This window comes from Amblyomma americanum, chromosome 9, assembly GCF_052857255.1.
Source record: "Amblyomma americanum isolate KBUSLIRL-KWMA chromosome 9, ASM5285725v1, whole genome shotgun sequence".
Taxonomy (NCBI): domain Eukaryota; kingdom Metazoa; phylum Arthropoda; class Arachnida; order Ixodida; family Ixodidae; genus Amblyomma; species Amblyomma americanum.
In genome coordinates, this window is record NC_135505.1 from 72,385,185 (window position 1) to 72,405,586 (window position 20,402).

At 46.6% G+C, this 20,402-nt stretch overlaps 1 protein-coding gene across 1 annotated transcript; it reads left to right on the plus strand.

Annotated features, from left to right (window-relative positions):
• The first annotated feature begins 1,031 nt into the window (after window positions 1-1,031).
• Window positions 1,032-11,666, plus strand: LOC144104934 (juvenile hormone acid O-methyltransferase-like). The gene is made up of 3 exons (XM_077638164.1): window positions 1,032-1,662; window positions 10,410-10,569; window positions 11,237-11,666. The coding sequence occupies exons 1-3, from the start codon at window positions 1,069-1,071 to the stop codon at window positions 11,398-11,400; spliced, it is 918 nt and encodes a 305-aa protein (XP_077494290.1). The 5' UTR covers window positions 1,032-1,068; the 3' UTR covers window positions 11,401-11,666.
• The last annotated feature ends 8,736 nt before the right edge of the window (window positions 11,667-20,402 follow it).

The window sequence follows — 20,402 nt, forward strand, 5'->3', positions numbered from 1 at the left end:
ATGAGTGGCTCAAAATCGGAAGATTTCTGGGATTTGTTGGTCGCAGCTGACGCACCGCGCTGTGAACTAGAGAGCAGGAGCTGTGTTTGCCCGGGACTGGCCGCGGCGGCTAGGTTGTTGACAATAACCACTTTTTACTTCAGTATATGCGACTTGAAAAAAGGCATAAGAGCGAACGCAACTGCTTATAACGTGATTTCAAGAAGAAAATTTTGTAGCAGCTGTTGCCTTGTTTCCGGCAGCTTCGTTAGCGGCCGACGCCTTATACGAAAAGTGTTAGGCGAACATTTCAAAATAGGCGTTGCGGATACGCCCATAGAGTGTACAGGAATCAAAATGCGGTGAACAAATATATCTGTGGCAGGACACGAGCGCCGTCTAATCAAGGTGCCGGTTCACGCCTTGGTGAAATGCGGCCAGTTTCAAGAGCACTTATCTTCGAACACGCTCTCTTGTGTGCCAGAAGAAGAACATCAACTGCTTGTGCAGGAAGCGCAGCGCAGGTCCTGTGAGGCCAAACGTGAATAAAATGTTACATTAGAAAGAGCTTGGTGTTTCGTCTGGACAGCTAGTAGAGCGGAAGAATACAATTCCAAATAAAGGTTGCATTAATCGTATCGGCGCACCTACAACAGCTTTCACTATTTTGTTGGACTGAGGTATAAGCTAAAACAAACATCACCTCACAAACGGCAGCTTCGGAATTATTTTAGGGCCTATAAAGTGCAGGTCGACCCCTCGTGACATTTGAAGTCATGATTTCAATGTTTTATTCAAGGAGGGAATTAGCGAATCGGGGAACTTTCAAACATCCCACAAAAACATTGGCAGAAACCGGTTTTCTGATTACTAATGGCAGATCGAGCTTGAATTTCAGAGTAACTGCTCGCAGTCCAATCTAACCGACCTAAAAAGGAAGGAGCTCTGAACTCTTTCTCATAGATTTGCTTTTCTCTGAAGTGCAAAGAAAGTACGCGCATGTGTGTTCACGCCTTTAGGTCATGCTCGTCTCTTTTCGCGTGCAGAGAGCTGCAGACCTGCTGCCACAGTCGTTGTGTCTGGACGCTAATGTGTGTGGAGACCATGCCCGTGCGGGAGGCCGTAGACCAAGTGGGCGATGCCCAGATACCTCCTGGATCTCAGAAAAACCTCAAAAAAGTGGATCTGCCTGCTGAGGAGTATGCATCAAGCCACAAACCGCAATGGGATTATAGCATTTCCATCCTCGATTGCAGTTGGGCATCGTTCTCGAAAGTATCAGACGCGTCCCAGCAGTTCCTCGATGTGGGCTGCGGACCGGGAGACTTCACACGTGAGGTCCTCCTTCCCCGATACCAGCCGTGTAGCAGGATCGTCGGCATCGACTGTTCTCAGGAAATGATCGAGTACGCTCAACGTCACTCGGCCGGCGAGAGAATTGAGTTCCGCCAGCTGGACATATGTTCGGACGTTTCAAGTTTCTTGCAAGAGTTCGGCCACTTTGATCGAATCTACTCCTTCTTTTGCCTCAACTGGGCTGTAGACCTCACGGCAGCACTCAGGAATATAGCCCAGCTCTTGACACCAAACGGCGAATGCCTTCTTGTGTACTGCGCGTCTGTCCAGACTGCAGACGTCTGGAGGGGCTTAGCAAATATGAATCGCTGGGCTAAATATTCCGAGGTAAGTGCAAAATGCTTGTTATGACCATATCGGGTTTTTAAGAAGAGACACCGGCGTGTAACATGAGCTGTAGAAACAGGAATATTACGGAGTCACACCTAAGTGCAAAATGCTTGTTATGACCATATCGGGGTTTTAAGAAGAGACAGCGGCGTGTAACATGAGCTGCCGAAACAGAAATGTTGCGGAGTCACACAGAAAACAAAATGGGCAGAACAGGAAAATTTTTGCTCTAATACATATTAACATAGAACATATTACATAGAACATTTACATATTAGCATAGATACATATTAGGGGTAGAACGGCAGCCGAAACACTTAAAGCCTTTGAGGTTGACGTACTGTCTGAGAAGCGACATAGTTGCTGCGCCATTCTCGTCCTCAAAGCAAACTGGTTGCTCTCACTCCTTTTCTGTCGACTGAAAAGAGAGAGTGCACACGGGCCCCTTCAGCCTCAGTCGAAACGCGGCCGCCGCGGTCGGGTACACTGTCAGGGTACTCCGACTCCAATGGCCAGGCGCCGTAACCACCTATTGACTGAGCCACTAATGCAGGCGCAGCCTGGTGCTACTATGCTGCCATATTAGCAGACCTCGCCATTTTAAGGCATGGTCGATAGAACTGCGGGCTCCCAAAGCCTCGGGGCTTTGCTCTAAGACCAACTGCATGCACGACATGTGGATGACGGCTAAATAGGTATAAAAATAGTGTTACACGCATATTCTGAACGTCCGGTAGAGTTATGCCAGAAGCTAGCTTTGCTAAATTCAATGTCACTCACAACATCCGCACTTATGGTGGTTGAATAATTTTGTGTTCAGAATGGGTTTATATAGAAATGAAAGCTGCGCGGACTTGCGGAAATAGAGCAGGCCGCCAAGCGAACGTCCTTCGCCCGTCTTCAGCTTCTTCCCCTTGCACACGGTTCCCTCGTGCTGCTTTCTAATTTGGTGGTTGCACGGCGCGTGACAGTTTCCTTAGTGGAAGACAAATCTCGTCCTCGAGCGAGACAGTAACGCCGACGGTGGCGGCGCTTAAGACAAGACGATGGACTACTTAGGTCTTGCAAGTGTGGTGACCGTTTGTGGTACATTTCGCAATGACGTAGTTTACATCGCTCAATCGACTCACATGACGAAAGGCCCCAGAGCATCTAAACAAAAACTTCTGGAAGAACCCACGCTTGAGCATCACCATCCAGATCCATACAAAATATCCTGGCCCGTATGTAGCCGCAACTTGTGGGCCAGCCACCGATCTTTTGCGCGACATAATATCTGGTAGGTGTAAATGTCATCGGGGAAGAGAACAGAAGTTGGTGTCCCGAAACGCACGTGATCCTGACGTAGAGGAGGTAGAAAAGAGAATACTTGTTGACCTCATGCTTCGCGGTCATGAATGTCCACGAACGATTATGAAAAGGACACGAATGGTAGCACAGCGTGCCAGTTCCGGTGATACAATGCTACATACATTGCCAGCATGATATTGAGGATGCGGTTTGTGCGCTCTCCAAGGCCGTTGGTCTTTGGATAGTAGGGCGTGGTGTGGCGGTAGTTAGAGCCACAAAGCCTATGTAGCTTTTACATGACGTCAGCAGTAAACTCCCGGCCACGGTCGCTGATGATAACACAGGAAGCACAATGACGGAGGATAATAGACTGCAGCAGTAATGATGGCGCATCACTTGCCTTAGCTTATAAAAGCGCTGCAGTGTTCGCGTGTCTTGTCTAGACACAGTCTATATCCCAGCGGTGGCATTCTGAAGACTTGGGAATGGGGCCAAGCAGGTCTGCGCTTACTTTTTCAAAAGGCGTAGATGAAGGCTGGTCCAGCTGTAAAGGCCTGCAGGCAGAGCTGTGCTTAGCTTTAGACGTTGACATTCGGGACAGACATGTCGAGCCAGTCGAAGCATTGACGAAGTCTTTGCAGAGTACGGGCAAACCCATGATGACCCAACGGGATGACGTCGTGAAAGGCGTGCAGAACATCATTAGGAATATTCTATGGCACATCCAAAAGCAGAGGAGCACTGTCGATCCAATAGTTCTTCTACGGGATTCCGTTTTCAAGGATGAACGGCGTAGACTGTGCTCTCGTGTGGGCCACAGCAAGAAAAGGTTGCAATGCGATGTCGTTCTTTTGCTCGCCTTGAAACGTATCCCTATCTGGAAACGGTGGGTAGAGTGAAGCCAAACACCCCTCGAAGTCCTCCTCCCTGCTGGATATAGGTGGCGAGAGAAGCAGTCGGCATACGTATGGCGGCGACCACTTTTGAAGGCGAGGAAAAGCCGTAATAATAGAGGCGCACAGCCCAATGCACAAGACGACCAGACGGATCGCCAGGCGGAATGGTGATCGGTCACGATCGTAAACGGACGTCCACGCAGGCAAGGGCGGAACTTGTGGACAACAAACATAACAGCAAGGCAGTCAATCTAGTTACAGTGTAGTTGCTCTCAGACTTTGTTTTTGTACGACTGGGATACGCCATAACGTGCTCGGCACCACTGTGAGTCTGGACAAGCACCGCTTCAAGGCCGATACCAGTGGCCTCAGTGTGGATCTCAGTGGCAGCAGTAGGATCGAAGTACCGCAGAAAGGGTGCTGAAGTCGGAGAAAGTTTCAGCAGGTGAAAAAATGAATCACATTCGGATGCAACATAGAGCCGAGCGTGTGTGAAATTGCGCAGAACTAGGAATAAAGCGGCGGAAACATGAAGACAGGACGAGGAAGCTCGGCAGGCCTTTAAGGATATGTGGTTTTTCAAAATTCAGAACTTAAACAAGCTTCTGCGGATGGGCCGGATGCCCTCCTTTTCCATGAAGAGTGCAAGAACTATAGTTCGCCCTTTTTAAATTGGCACTTGTTCAAATTGAAGACGAGTAAAGCCTTGCTGATGGAGTTGAGTACAATACCAAGGCATACATTTTGCTCTTTAACTGTTTCGGCAAAGATTACCACATCATGCAGATAGCGCATGCGTATATTCCATTTTATTCGACGGAGAACCGTATCCATGAAACACTCGAATGTCTGGGGTGTAATATTCAAGCTGAACAGCATTCCATAAATTCTGAAGAAGCCGTCGGCATCATGAAGGCAGTGACTCTTAGTCTGATGAATGAATCGGTATTTTTCTGTACCCAGATCGCAGATCAAAGGACAAGAGGCATTACGTAGAGTGATGAAAGTCCACAGCGTCATTAAAGCGTAATAATGGGTACACGTCCTTCTTTGTGACCAAATTCAAACGACGATAATTGACGCACAAATGCAATGAATTGTCTTTCTTCTTTACTAGTATTAATGGCCTGCGCCACGGAGTGGGAGACTCCCGAATGAGTCCGTCATGCAGCATCTCTTGGACCTGATCGTGAATGATTTTGCGCTCGGCAGCTGTGACTCGATACGGTTTGTGACAAATCAGATTGACATTACCCGCGTTAATTTTATGATGCATGTGAGACGCTGGCAAAGTAGAAAGAGATCCGGTATAGGTAAAGTCGAACACATTGGCAAGAAGCGGGATAACGCCCTGCAATGCGCCTCGCTCGGAAGATGGGAGCGGTTTGTTGATCATATGTCACGAATGAGCAGAATAGTCCGGCGTCTCGGATGCTCGTCGGGGACAATTGCAGACGGACTAGAGAGTGCCTTTGGCATAGTCGTCATATCTCGTGAGTTTAAAGCCAGACGGAAGGCGCACTGGTTGTTCAGAAGGGTTCAAGACCAAAGTAAGGCATGATGTTGGGCTAGTTGGTTATTCGAATCAGTCATAATAAAACTGCGCGAAGAAGACAGGAAAACAAGAAGAAGCATGAACAGGAACACAAAAAGCGCCATGTGTTCGTGCCTCTTCTTGTTGTGCTGTCTTCGCGTAGTATTATTAAGGCCTGTTTGAAGACGCATAAGTGAGTGCAACTGCACGCTGCGTCCATGACCACATGTGGGACCAGTACCTTTTTGTTCAACACACTGCGTATCTGCGGCTGAGTTGCAAAGTGGCAAGGCCGCAATCGCACGCCGGAAGATTTAACGGGAACCAATCCTGCGGTCGGAGCTGGCAGGACCTCCTCTTGCATGAGGAAAAGCAGGCCGTCGGAATTCTTGGGCGTATCTTCGACTACCGCAGACAACATGAGTTGTCACAAATTAATTTCGCCAGCTTCAATGTCAAGTGCATGTCCACACTCGCGCAAATAGTTAATGCCTAGGATTTCATCATGCGTAGCATGTTCTAAAACTATAAAATTTATCCTGATACGATCTCTACCCAGTGCTGCAGAGGCAGAACAAGGGCCAACACGGAGTAAAGTTTCATCCCTAACGCCGAAAAAACTGGTGACTTGGTCCCACGCAAAGAAAAATTTAGGGCCATGACGATATTTAAACGAAAATGTTATCACAAGCACCGCGGCACCGCTCTCGACCAAAACAATTGCTCTAACAATGTTTACAGACAGAGGCACATTGTACCTCAGATTGAGAATGGGGTGAGTTAAGGGCAAAGTTGAACGCTAAGTGACCTTTCCTCCATCGGTCGCACCAGCTAATTTCCCTGTCGCGGCGGTGTGGAACGGCGACGGGGAACGGCCGCGTCGCAGTGGAGGCGGATGCTGCGCTCAGACACGCGAGACTCAGTGCGGTCGGAAAAGGCGGCTGGCGAAGATGGCCAGGCGGCTGCCACGGTGGGTCGTCTCGGAAGCAGGAAGGCCCTCGTTCAGAAGGGCGCCCAGATCGATGGCGTGGGCAATAGCGGGATATGTGTCCGTAGCAGCCGCAGCTGTAACGGACGGCGTCGATCGAGGATACCCCGAAGGTGCGGGTCGACGTGTTTCGAAGGCATGTCCCCGGGTATTTCACCGGGTAGGTACTGGCTAAGTTGACGTCGGTGTTCGGAAAATAGAGCCCAATCTCCTGCGCCGTAACTGTAGCTGCTCTAGTGGGCTGCTCCTTATGTGGTCGAAGCAGGGAGCACGAATGGCACGCGTGATCTTGAGTGACACCAGCTCAATGGTCAACTCTTCACTCACGATTCGCTGAACCACTGAGGCGATATCCTCAGATCCAGGAAAAGAGACGCTGACTATACTTGTAACATTTGATAGTCGAAAAAATTTTTCAGAAATCCGCCGCGACTTTAGTGCGTCAAATGCACCACAATGTTGCGTTATATACGCAGCAAAAGCGACGTTTTTTTGTGATCAGAATTCTGTAGACCTCTACTGCAATTCATTCTAAAAGATAGCTTACTTTGTCCGCATGAGACATGTTACTGCTGACAGGTCGGCAGGATCGTTGCAGTTCGATGTATTTCCTGAACGGTCTCTAAGGACGTGAGCTCTGTGCAAGCGTCTGCTCGGCTCCTTTCTTCTTGGGCACTGTACCACCGAAGCAATTTGTAATTTTGTTCACAAACCGGGTCCAAGTATTCACATTGTCGTCATGGTTCTCGCACCAGAGAAGAACGTTGGCGGCAAGAAAGAATGCGGCATTACACAGCTTAACAGTCGGGTCCAAGCGGTTATACTTGCTGAGTTGCTGATAAGGCGTCAAGCAGTGTTCAACGACATCTTTATAGTTATATGTAAATGCGCGGGGTTCCCGCTGATGTGGCCAAGATCTGGGGTGAACAGAAGATTGGGTCTGCACCTTTTAGGTGTGCAAGAAGGTCACTTCACGCCGGAGTGCTGTCACAGCAGCTAAGCGCTGACTGCGACGATCCAGGGGCTCCAATACGGCATATGCAGCCGTCTTCTTTCAAATATTGTTGTGTTTGAAATTTGAATATTTACAGGTGAAGGCTGAGCGGACTGCAGGAAATGGGAGAAAAAAAGAAAGGAAGGTGAATAGAAAGGCAGGGAAGTCAACTTGCCGACACCCAGTATGCTACCCTACACGTGGGAAGAGGAACGAAGGAAGAGAGTTCCGGGAGATCACTCTTCCTCGCGTCTGCAGCCATTAACAACTGAGCACCCAGGGTCCAGTCTGAAAGTTTATAACCCTGAACTCAATCCATTGGCCTTCAAGAACTTGCGAAGGGCCTTTATTGTTGTCCTCTGCATTGATGGTTTACTCCAAGGACCCAGAATCTTGGCCTCTGTAAGTGACAAGGATCTAGGCGCAGGGGAGTCGCATCAAGGAGGACACGCTCACTTTCAAACCCAGGGCAGTAACCAAGTAGGTGCTCTATTGTTTCGTCGCACCCGCAGTAGGCCGCCAAGCGAACGTACTTCGCATGTCTTCAGTTGTTGTTGTTGTTGTTGTTAGCCTATCAAAAGATGGCACATACCCACACTGGGGGATCGGCCAAGAATCGGGTGGCTATTCACCTGAACGCAGTTAACAAAAAGGAAAAGAACGTGGGAGCATAACACCGGTTAATGCGCAGATCCAGGCGCAGGGAACGGACGCACACGCACTTGCCGCTTGGTCGGCTTGCTTCTTTCCAGGAGTGTGGGGCTACGATGCACTGGACGATTCTGCAGATACAGAAGAATGGTCAGTGATGATGCTAGCCCAGCGTCGCCACTGCCAAGTGACTGCTCCCCATTGGCGGCGGTTCTTTTATAGCCGCTATCGGCCCACGACGTATTGATGCGCAGATCCCAGGCGCAGTGGACGGACGCATACGCACTTGCCGCTTGGTCGGATTGCTTCTTCCCAGAAGCGTGGGGATACGATGCACGGTTGTCGCTTGGTTGGCTTGCTTCTTCCCAGGAGCGTGGGGATACGATGCACTGGACGATTCTGCAGAGATACAGAAGAATGGTCAGTGATGATGCTAGCCCAGCGTCGCCACTGCCAAGTGACAGCTCCCCGTTGGTGGCGTTTATTTCATAGCCGCTATCGGCCCACGACGTGTTGATGCGCAGCTCCCAGGCGCAGGGGACGGACGCACACGTACTTGCCGCTTGGTCGGCTTGCTTCTTTCCAGGAGCGTGGGTCTACGATGCACGGTTGTCGCTTGGTTGGCTTGCTTCTTCCCAGGAGCGTGGGGATACGATGCACTGGACGATTCTGCAGAGATACAGAAGAATGTTCAGTGATGATGCTAGCCCAGTGTCGCCACTGCCAAGTGAAAGCTCCCCGTTGGTGGCCTTTCTTTCATAGCCGCTATCGGCCCACGACGTGTTGAAGCACAGATCCAGGCGCAGGGGACGGACGCACACGCACTTGCCGCATGGTCGGCTTGCACTGTCTTCAGTTTCGTCTACCTTCCACACGGTTCCCGCGCGCTTCGTTTTCTTCCTACGCGGTGGTTGTGTGGCGCTGCCAGTATAGAACTTATTCGAAGGCAGTCCTAAGAACGTAAGAACGATTACTTACTATGCTTGGCTCTATAGGAGGTTGTAGTAAAACGTGAAATTGAAGACGCGGACCGCAACAATGAAAAGAACACACAAAATACATTTCGGCTTCTATAAGGGCGCCTTGTTCACAGTAGTGAACAACACAGTAGTACTGTGAACAAGGCTCCCGTATGGGAGCGGAAAGTTCCTTTTGTGGGCTTTTTTTCTTAGTTGTGGTTGGCGTCTTCAATGTCAAGTTATATTATTCAACCCGACGAGACGAGGTTTCGTCCAACTCTTGATTTCTAGGTTGTCGTACTTTACTATAAATGGGATAGCGGCTGCGTACTGTTCAGCCATGGATTTTCTTTCTCCTACCGTTGAGGCTTTTAATTGTGTATTAGTACTCATTACATAAGCTCAGTGATTCTTTGCTGTGCTGCCTGCTCTCTTAGGCCAGAATTAGTAAACATTTTAATCACGATAGATAAAACATTAAAAGGTTGTGAGAACTCATACACATTGGTTTTATAAAGTTCAATTTCGAAGCCAAATTTTAGTCATTAACGGATACAGTAACTTTTGCTCACCGCATTGAGGGAAATTGAAAAAAAAAGCCAACATAGTCAAATTTTTAACCACGTTGAACGCATGCGTATCACTTTCGAAACCACACGTTGAAGCAAGGGCAGAGACAAAACATATCTCTTCAAATTTCCTGAGAGCATTACAGAGGAGTGGCCATGCTTCTATGCCACATGTATCAGAAACACACCTTTCTCTCTGCAGCAGGTACTATGAATAATAGTTGTGTAGCTCGGAGTCCTTAAGAGTTCTGCACAGACGTTAGACGAATTCTTCACTGGAACTTGATGACCACGACTGTTCAGCATATATGGTGGTGTATTTAATTCTTTTTTTAATTGTATCCAGCATGCCCGTTGCCGAGTAAGTCTTGTTTGCTGGGGTACCTTGAATTACTTCGCTGTGATTCATCCGTTATGCATTCTAATAAACCCGAACATTGCGCATAACGAACACGAACAGAATTACCGTTTTAATGAAGGCATTCTCATTCGTTCTTGTGTACAGTGCTTGAGGTTCAACTTCTACTTTGCGGTTTGTGATTTCTTCCGCGTTTCTCAGCCAGGCGTCAACGGCGCTATGGCACAGGCACAGAAAATATTGAGGGGTACGCATTTTGCAAGGGAAGTCGATTGCACTAGCCGCCGTTCTTTTTTCATGTACCCTCACAGCGTCCCCTGTCTACAGGTCAGCTCTCGCTCGTGTTTTTCTGTATCCGCTCTTGTGCTCAATAGAAAAACAGGTTTGATGGACGTGTTGTCAAATTCGTAACTATTCTAATTTATACCGCCATCCTGAGCTTATTCGTTATAATTTACGGTGCTCCACTTATCTCTTAGCAGCAGTATAACCCATTTTCTGCCAGGTGCTGCTGAAGTTCATTCCTGACACGCAAGACATGAAGGACACCTGCGAGATGACGAGCTTCATGTCACGAATCCTCCTTGAGGCCGGCCTTCATCCAAGCGTACTGGAAGTTCCCCAGTCCACCTTGCTCCGTGGGTGGAACGAGGACGATATGCTGGGTATGCAAATGACAGTACATAGCCAGCATTACTCTGTGATATTATGTAGAAAACTGTAACGAACCGCATTCAAACATTTGTGCAACAACGTATAATATGCCACTTTGTAAGAAATTACCCGTCTCGAATAGTCCGCATATCCTCTTTGCAAGATGTGAAAAATTGTAGAAAAACACACAGCTGAAGGAATGGGCTTTCAGAAATAAGGCTTGTAATTATCGTGGTGAACGTTAACAGCAGCTTCTGGAGAATTTATTGTATGGATAGTAAAAGCGCCAGGCTTGATTGTGTCTACCAGAGCCTGTGCAAGACACTATTTCTCTCCCGCACGTCTGATAACCTTCCTACCACCTGACCAACTGCCTGATGCAGGCAGTAATGTTGAATTGTTTATATCAATTTGTGCAGGCAGCGCCTCGTGAAGTAAGCTGTCCGGTGCTACATGACGTCTTAACATTCTTTCCGAACAATTCTCACGCTCGTGAGCAAAAGCACTGAAGCACAAACGGAAATTTTCGTACGTCAACCACTTAGGCAGAGTAAGCCATTAGCTCTTGAAGCACAATAGACGCGAAAAAGACTGCTATTGAGCGCCTTTGTTCCTTGAAAATTTGGAATGTTAATCGCAAGCAGTAAAAGGTCATGTTTTCTCTGCTCTCCTGCACAGCGGTTTATCTTGCAGTCCTTCCAATCGCCAAGATGGTCAGCCCAGAAGAAAAATCCGAGCTTGCGAGCGCCGTCAGGGACCAGGTCCGAGCTGTGCACGGCCCCAACGCTGACAAGGAACGCTACAGAAATTTCGTCATCAAGGCGTCGAGAAGAGAATCGTAGACGGTTGCTTTACTCGGAAATTTGTATCCATTCTATTGACTTAGTAGCGAAATGCGGGAATTTGCTGGAATGCACAAACGTTACGCATACCTTAGGCTCTACTGATTAAAACAAGCATAATCAAGAAATTGAAAAAGAGGAAAGTCAAAGAAATAATACTAGTATTTTACAGTATCAAAATAAAACAGGATGAAAACCTTAACAGTGCTTCTAATGCACTTACAAAGAAAGAATACTGCTGTTTCAAAAACATTAGTTGAGATTACGATGAGACCATGCCCAACAATATGTCCATTTGATTGTGAAAAGAAAATGGAGATTGAGCTTGTTCCTTGGTTTTGCTAACAAATATTTTTACCCACTGCAAAAATAAAAATATTTAAGTAAGCACTCATCCTGTTTGTAATCTCTGCCTTTTATCCAAGTTTGTTCAATTTGTTTTTGAGATTTCTCTGAAGTTTTCCTGCTAAAGGGCAGGAGTTGCAAATGTCAGAAGACAGAAAGAAAGCGCGCAACTTAGGCCCGTGGTGAGAGAGCACAATTTTTGTTTTAATTATAGCAACTGTACATTTTGTGCCAGTACATATGCGAGGTGTGGGTGGTTTAATTGACTAACGCAGATTTAAAGACGATTAGACGAACGGTTGAGCGCAATCTACTAACTCAGGCTTTATTCCATTCGTGTGGAAAAAGGAAACAAGAAAACGTCTCATAAACTTGAAATAAAATGAATAACACGGACGTGCACGGTATTACTGGGAAAAATGAGACATGAAAATATGAAGAGGAGTAAAAACGAAAAGTGATTAGAAATAAAACCTGCCCAAAGATACCAAACAAGTGCTTGTTTTCACCAGGACGGAGGCTGATATGCTGCATAAAGATAAGAAATTCGCATCAGGGTAAATTACGCAGCGTGCATCAGTAAATCGAGGTCAATATTGGCAGGCCAGAAAGTTTCCCACCAAGGTTTACTAACACTTGTTTTCCATTTAGCTTCAGAATAGCAAAATGCGTTCTGCACTCTTCAGCGGGACTATGAGCTTTTATGATGGCCTGGGCTCGCCCAGACCATATGCGCGCCAGAGTATGGTAATTTATTACGGTCTGCACCAGAAAAGCGTTTGTTTGGCGCCCGCCAACCCCCATGTTTCGCGGGCCACGAAGGGCCTCGTTCAGAAGGACGCACAGATCGATGGCGTGGGCAATAGCGGGATATGTGTCCGTAGCAGCCGCAGCTGTAACGGACGGCGTCGATCGAGGATACCCCGAAGGTGCGGGTCGACGTGTTTCGAAGGCATGTCCCCGGGTATTTCACCGGGTAGGTACTGGCTAAGTTGACGTGGGTGTTCGGAAAAATGAGCCCAATCTGCAACGCCGTAACTGTAGCTGCTCTAGTGGGCTGCTCCATATGTGGTCGAAGCAGGGAGCACGAGTGGCACGCGTGATCTTGAGTGACACCAGCTGAGTGGTCAACTCTTCACTCACGATCCGCTGAACCACTGAGGCGATATCCTCAGATCCAGCAAAGGCGACGCTGTCTATACTTGCGACACTTTCTAGTCGAAAATGTTTTTCAGAAATCCGCTGCGACTTTAGTGCGTCAAATGCACCTTAATGTTGCATTATATATGCAGCAAAAGCGACATTTTTTTTGTGATCAGAATTCTGCAGACCTCTACTGCAATTCGTTCTAAAAGGTAGCTTACTTTGTCCGCATGAGACATGTTACTGCTGACAGGTCGGCAGGATCGTTGCAGTTCGATGTATTTCCTGAACGGTCTCTAAGGACGTGAGCTCTTTCTGCAAGCGTCTGCTCGGCTCTTTTCTTCTTGGCCACTGTACCGCCGAAGCAACCGGTAATTTTGTTCCAAAACCGGGTCCAAGTATTCAGATTGTCGTCATGGTTCTCGCTCCAGAGGAGAGCGGTTGTAGCAAGAGAGAAGACGGCATTACTCAGCTAAACAGTCGGGCTCAAGCGCTTATACTTGCTGAGTCGCTGATAAGGCGTCCGCCAGTGTTCAACGAAATCCTTATACGCAGGGTTCCCGCTGATGTGGCCAAGAACTGGATTGAAGAGAACATTGGGTCTGAATCTTTAAGGTGGACAAGACGGTGACTTCAGGCTGGAGTGGTGGCAAAGTCGCTAAGCGCTGGCTGAGAGGATCCAGGGGCTCCAGTACGGCTTATGCAGCCGTCTTCTTTCAAATATTGTTGCGTTTGAAATTTGAATATTTACAGGTGAAGGCTGAGGGGACTGCAGGAAATGGGAGAAAAAAAGAAAGGAACGTGAATAGAAACGCAGGGAAGTCAACTTGCCGACGCCCAGTATGCTACCCTACTCGTGGGAAGAGGAACGAAGGAAGAGAGTTCCGGGAGATCACTTTTTCTTGTGTCCGTAGCCATTACTAACAGAGCACACCGGGCCAAGTCTGAAATTTTATAACCTTGAACTCAATCCATTGGCCTTCAAGAACTTGAGAAGGGCCTTTTTTTTGTCCTCTTCAATGATGGTTTAGTCCAAGGACCCAGAATCTTGGCCTCTGTAAGTGACAAGGATCTATGCGCCGCAGAGTTGCATCAAGGAGGACACGCTCACTTTCAAACCCAGGGCAGTAACCAAGTAGGTGCTCTATTGTTTCGTCGCACCCGCAGCAGGCCGCCAAGCGAACGTACTTCGCATGTCTTCAGTTTTGTCTACCTTCCACACGGTGCCCGTGTGGTTCGTTTTCTTCCTACGCGGTGGTTGCGTGGCGCTGCCAATATAGAACTTATGCGAAGACAGTACTAAGAACGTAAGTGGGAATCAGCCGTGAAGCTTTCAAAAGACTCAGAACAGCACCGTGTGAGAAAAGATAGAGACGCGAATGAAAGAAGGATGGGGGGGGGGGGGGAAGGGGCGAAATAGGTGCCGTATTGAACGCTTTCTCTTTACTGCACCTAATGAAACTTAAGTACACCCTGGAAATTTTCTTCATTGCGACTGGAATATCGAAAGCATGTTCATATCGTATCTGGCCGCAGCGCAAGGTTTCGTGCTGGCTGATAAACCGCGAAGCCCAGAGGCCAAACAAGTTCGAAACAGACATGCTAAGCTTAGTACCTAAACGTGCTCCAAACAAGCAGGCGAAAGCCAATCAGCCAAAACATGCTCCAAAAGAAACACAAAGACATGTAGCGAAACGTGAGCAAAATATAAAAACAAGGCCAAGTTGCTCCTTTTGGGTTAGGTTGGCTGGTTGTGTGCCAAAATGCCGGTAAATATGCTTGGGCCAGCGTTACCGTACTAGTTGCATGCATGGGTAATACCGAATTTACCAGCCTCAGACGCATTTATTCCTTACCTGCATTCCCTCAATAATCGGGTAAGGAACTAAGCCTAACACTACATTTTTAAAATGACAAGTTTATTTTGACGAGAAAAGAGGAGAAATAAACCTTCGCTTAAAAGCCATCCCCCACCCCGCAAATCAATGTATGCGGCAGACAGATATGGAGGAGGACGGGAGCTCGGAAAGGCTCCTCTCTGTCGTGTCTAATGCAGATATGTGAAATGCACACTTTTTGACGTCATAGAAGTTCAAACACATGCTTTTTGCGCAAACGGCTGAATCGTCGCATTTGCAGCTGTCGTTCCAAACGTGGTCGGTCAGGTTGGCTGGTTGTGTGCCCATAATGCCGGTTATCCCACTACGTGGTACTTTTAGGCGAACTTGGTCAAAACCCGCCACTCTGAATTGTGCGCCAAATTTTGCAATAATCGTGGCCAGTGCGACTAGGAGCGGAGATATTATACCTTTGGAGATTCCCACGCACTATGATTGTGTTATTCTGCACACTTGCTTTCCGCTGTCAAGCATGTAGAGAATGACAATGCTCATACGGAAGCGGTGCACAAGTTGGAAACCAAACACACTGGAGAAATGGTCGCAGATCGGAGGCGTTCTTATGACACGTCCTCGCTATAGTATTGTTTCAGAAGAAGCGTATTTGGATTTGTATATAGCGGAATTCGTGAGAACAATACCGGTGACAAAATTTTACTCAATAACTATAAAGAACAGCCTACAAATCCTCCACTATATAGAGGAAGAGGATGGGGATGCGCGAACAATTACTTACTATGCTTGGCTCTATAGGAGGTTGTTGTAAAACGTGAAATTGAAGACGCGGACCGCAACAAAGAAAAAAACACACAAAATACGCTTCGGCCGATATAAGGGCGCCTTGTTCACAGTAGTGAACAACACAGTAGTACTGTGAACAAGGCACCCGTATGGGGGCGGAAAGTTCCTTTTGTGGGCTTTTTTCTTAGTTGTGGTTGGCGTCTTCAATGTCATGTTATATTATTCAACCCAACCAGACGAGTTTTCGCCCAACTCTTGATTTCTAGGTTGTCGTACTTTACTATAAATGGGATAGCGGCTGCGTACTGTTCAGCCATGGATTTTCTTTCTCCTACCGTTGAGGCTTTTAATTGTGTATTAGTACTCATTACATAAGCTCAGTGATTCTTTGCTGTGCTGCCTGCTCTCTTAGGCCAGAATTAGTAAACATTTTAATCACGATAGATAAAACATTAAAAGGTTGTGAGAACTCATACACATTGGTTTTATAAAGTTCAATTTCGAAGCCAAATTTTAGTCAATAACGGATACAGTAACTTTTGCTCACCGCATTGAGGGAAATTGAAAAAAAAAGCCAACATAGTCAAATTTTTAACCACGTTGAACGCATGCGTATCACTTTCGAAACCACACGTTGAAGCAAGGGCAGAGACAAAACATATCTCTTCAAATTTCCTGAGAGCATTACAGAGGAGTGGCCATGCTTCTATGCCACATGTATCAGAAACACACCTTTCTCTCTGCAGCAGGTACTATGAATAATAGTTGTGTAGCTCGGAGTCCTTAAGAGTTCTGCACAGACGTTAGACGAATTCTTCACTGGAACTTGATGACCACGACTGTTCAGCATATATGGTGGTGTATTTAATTCTTTTTTTTAATTGTATCCAGCATGCCCGTTGCCGAGTAAGTCTTGTTTGCTGGGGTACCTTGAATTACTTCGCTGTGATTCATCCGTTATGCATTCTAATAAACCCGAACATTGCGCATAACGAACACGAACAGAATTACCGTTTTAATGAAGGCATTCTCATTCGTTCTTGTGTACAGTGCTTGAGGTTCAACTTCTACTTTGCGGTTTGTGATTTCTTCCGCGTTTCTCAGCCAGGCGTCAACGGCGCTATGGCACAGGCATAGAAAATATTGAGGGGTACGCATTTTGCAAGGGAAGTCGATTGCACTAGCCGCCGTTCTTTTTTCATGTACCCTCACAGCGTCCCCTGTCTACAGGTCAGCTCTCGCTCGTGTTTTTCTGTATCCGCTCTTGTGCTCAATAGAAAAACAGGTTTGATGGACGTGTTGTCAAATTCGTAACTATTCTAATTTATACCGCCATCCTGAGCTTATTCGTTATAATTTACGGTGCTCCACTTATCTCTTAGCAACAGTATAACCCATTTTCTGCCAGGTGCTGCTGAAGTTCATTCCTGACACGCAAGACATGAAGGACACCCGCGAGATGACGAGCTTCATGTCACGAATCCTCCTTGAGGCGGGCCTTCATCCAAGTATACTGGAAATTCCCCAGTCCACCGGGATCCATGGGTGGAATGAGGACGATATGCTGGGTATGCAAATGACAGTACATAGCCAGCATTACTCTGTGATATTGTGTAGAAAACTGTAACGAACCGCATTCAAACATTTGTGCAACAACGTATAATATGCCACTTTGTAAGAAATTACCCGTCTCGAATAGTCCGCATGTCCTCTTTGCAAGATGTGAAAAATTGTAGAAAAACACTTAGCTGAAGGAATGGGCTTTCAGAAATAAGGCTTGTAATTATCGTGGTGAACGTTAACAGCAGCTTCTGGAGAATTTATTGTATGGATAGTAAAAGCGCCAGGCTTGATTGTATCTTCCAGAGCCTGTGCAAGGCACCATTTCTCTCCCACTTGTCTGATAACCTTCCTACCACCTTACCAACTGCCTGATGCAGGCAATAAGGTTGAGTTGTTAATAGCAAGTTGTGCAGGCAGCGCCTCGTGAAGTCAGCTGTCCGGTGCTACATGACGTCTTACCATTCTTTCCGAACAATTCTCACGCTCGTGACCGAAAACACTGAAACACGAAGAGCAATTTTCGTACGTCAACCACTTAGGCAGAGTTTAAGCCATTAGCTCTTGATGCACAATAGACGCGAAAAAGACTGCTATTGAGCGCCTTTGTTCCTTGAAAATTTGGAACCTTAATCGCAAGCAGTAAAAGGTCATGTTTTCTCTGCTCTCCTGCACAGCGGTTTATCTTGCAGTCCTTCCAATCGCCAAGATGGTCAGCCCAGAAGAAAAATCCGAGCTTGCGAGCGCCGTCAGGGACCAGGTCCGAGCTGTGCACGGCCCCAACGCTGACAAGGAACGCTACAGAAACGCTACAGTAAGGGAAGGGATAAAGGAGGGAGTGAAAGAAGAGAGAAACAAATGGGTCCGTAGTGGAGGGCTCCGGAATAATTTCGACCACCTGGGAATCTTTAATGTGCACTGACATCGCACAGCACACGGGCGCCTTAGCGTTTTTCCTCCATAAAAATGCAGCCGCCGCGGTCGGGTTCGAACCCGGGAACTCCGGATCAGTAGTCGAGCGCCCTAACCACTGAGCCACCGCGGCGGGGCCTTTCCTCCAAAACAAATTTTGATTTTCAATTTTATGCCCCGCCGCGGTGGTTCAGTGGTTAGGGCGCTCGACTACTGATCCGGAGCTCCCGGGTTCGAACCCGACCGCGGCAGTTGCGTTTTTATAGAGGAAAAACGCTAAGGCGTCCGTGTGCTGTGCGATGTCAGTGCACGTTAAAGATCCCCAGGTGGTCGAAATTATTCCGGAGCCCTCCACTACGACACCTCTTCTGCCTTTCTTCTTTCACTCCCTCCTTTATCCCTTTCCTTACGGCGCGGTTCAGGTGTCCAACGAATATATGAGACAGATATTGCGCGATTTCCTTTCCCCACAAAACCAATTATTATTATTATTATTATTGTTCAAACCATCCGGCATGCAATTTCTGTTTTATTTTTGCTGAAAACCCATTTCCCTAAAAAACGCCCTGAGCCTCCCTCTCTAAATAAACAACTCATCCATTCATTCATTTTTGCTGACCGGACAGAAATCTTACAGTGCAGCAACAATAAACCTGAGACCGCTTTGAAGACGAAATAAAAAGCGTGCGTGCTATGTACGTCTATGTCTAGGAACAAAAAATTCCCCATGTTAGAGCAGGAAAATTGTAATAACAATATTTAAATGTTTAATGAATGATGGCAGCGTGGAACTAAAAAAGATATCACTTGACACCTTGAATTCGGCCTGAACATGATCTTCGGAGGAAAAGCAGTCACTACAAGCAAAGGTAATAGAGATGTTCTAAACTAGGGTTACAGAAGACAATTACATGCATAGTTGTATGGCACAAAATTCAATAGCAGACACACACAATACAAATATCAACAATCACGTACTCATCTTTACACAGTTCTAAGCGAACAAAACAGTGAGTGGAAAGGTCTATCAAGAAAAATAAAATAGCGCTTTATTCTTGATATGCCATAATTTAAAGAACAGTGTTAATTTCGTACAGATTGTTAAGGAATCGCAGTATTATGTTCCGTAGTGTTTCGTAGCCGTAATGATATATTAAGTTTTACTGTCGTAATGGCAATATATCTTGTGTTCAGCACGTTTATTCTTGTATATTAGACTAATCCTAAACGATAGTGTTTGTAATTCCCAGTTTAAGCGCTTGAAATAACTGAGTCATATATTTTGGTTGTCTGGGAATTCTGCTGGTTAAACGAAGTACGTGTCGTTGTTTGCTTCAGCTACACTTTCAATAATTCTCGAAAAAATTTTGTTTTGAGAGATAAAGCTTTGGCAGTGTTTGTGGGAGTGTTGCGGCCCAGGCTAAACAGATGAAATTGAAGAGTGAGAAAATATGTGCGAGCTACGCTGCAAGCTGGGCGTTGGCAGGTAGTAGCCAGCTATTATAACTTTGACGAAATATGTGAGCCTTTTTGCTACAATATAATTAACCTGACAATCCTGATGCATTTGTGCAATAAATTACTCGCCTACTCATTTATATGCTTTATACACCCGTCAATTACACGTCATCAGCCTGACAACGCCCACTGCAGGGCAAAGGCCTCTTCCATGTATCTGCAATTAAACTTTTCCTCTGACAGGTTGATAACGTAGCGACTCTGTTCGATCCTGCGGCCAATATTATACAGTAAAGTGCAAAACAAGCGGAATCTCAGAAGCGCAGGCCTAAACGCACGCGTAAAAGCTAATTAAAAATTCTAGTGCAGAGCAACAAGAATGAACCTAGCTTCTGGATATGTATTGTAGCTCTGCGTGGTTACGAATGGAGACGCAGGCTAGCGGCAAATAAATGAAAACCCTTAAACAGGCGACAGAAGCGTCTGAACGCGAATTTTTTTATGCAGCGACACTGATTCTAGCAATGCGAAAACGTGAAGGCTTTTGATGCAGAAGTTGTTTGTATACTTCTATTGCTACATCATTATAACTGTGGCAACGATAGTGGCTAATACAGATAATGCCAAATTTAAATTTCTCTGCGGCCCCTAATGCCTCTGCAGATTGATACTGACTTTGTAAGCTGTCTTTTTCCTTCACAACGCCTACCCTCCATGTTCGAGTTGAGAGTCATTATGCTAAAAGAGACCTATTTTTCTATCATTCTTTTCGAGATATTATCATTGCCCCTATATGTCGGAGGTTACAATAAGCACACGTCGTATTTACAGCGCTCCGGCATTCTGGATTTTAGCGAGATGAAGGTTGCGGCGGCAGTCGACCGCCTCTGCACTCTACTCTTCGCCGTCGCAGTGTAGGAAGTACTTAATTACAGGACATATACG

Coding starts and splice junctions, on each gene's coding strand:
- LOC144104934 (XM_077638164.1), top strand. CDS start 1,069: ATGTGTGTGGAGACCATGCCCGTGCGGGAGGCCGTAGACCAAGTGGGC. Junction 1,663..10,409: donor GCTGGGCTAAATATTCCGAG/GTAAGTGCAAAA, acceptor ATTTTCTGCCAG/GTGCTGCTGAAGTTCATTCC. Junction 10,570..11,236: donor GAACGAGGACGATATGCTGG/GTATGCAAATGA, acceptor TCTCCTGCACAG/CGGTTTATCTTGCAGTCCTT.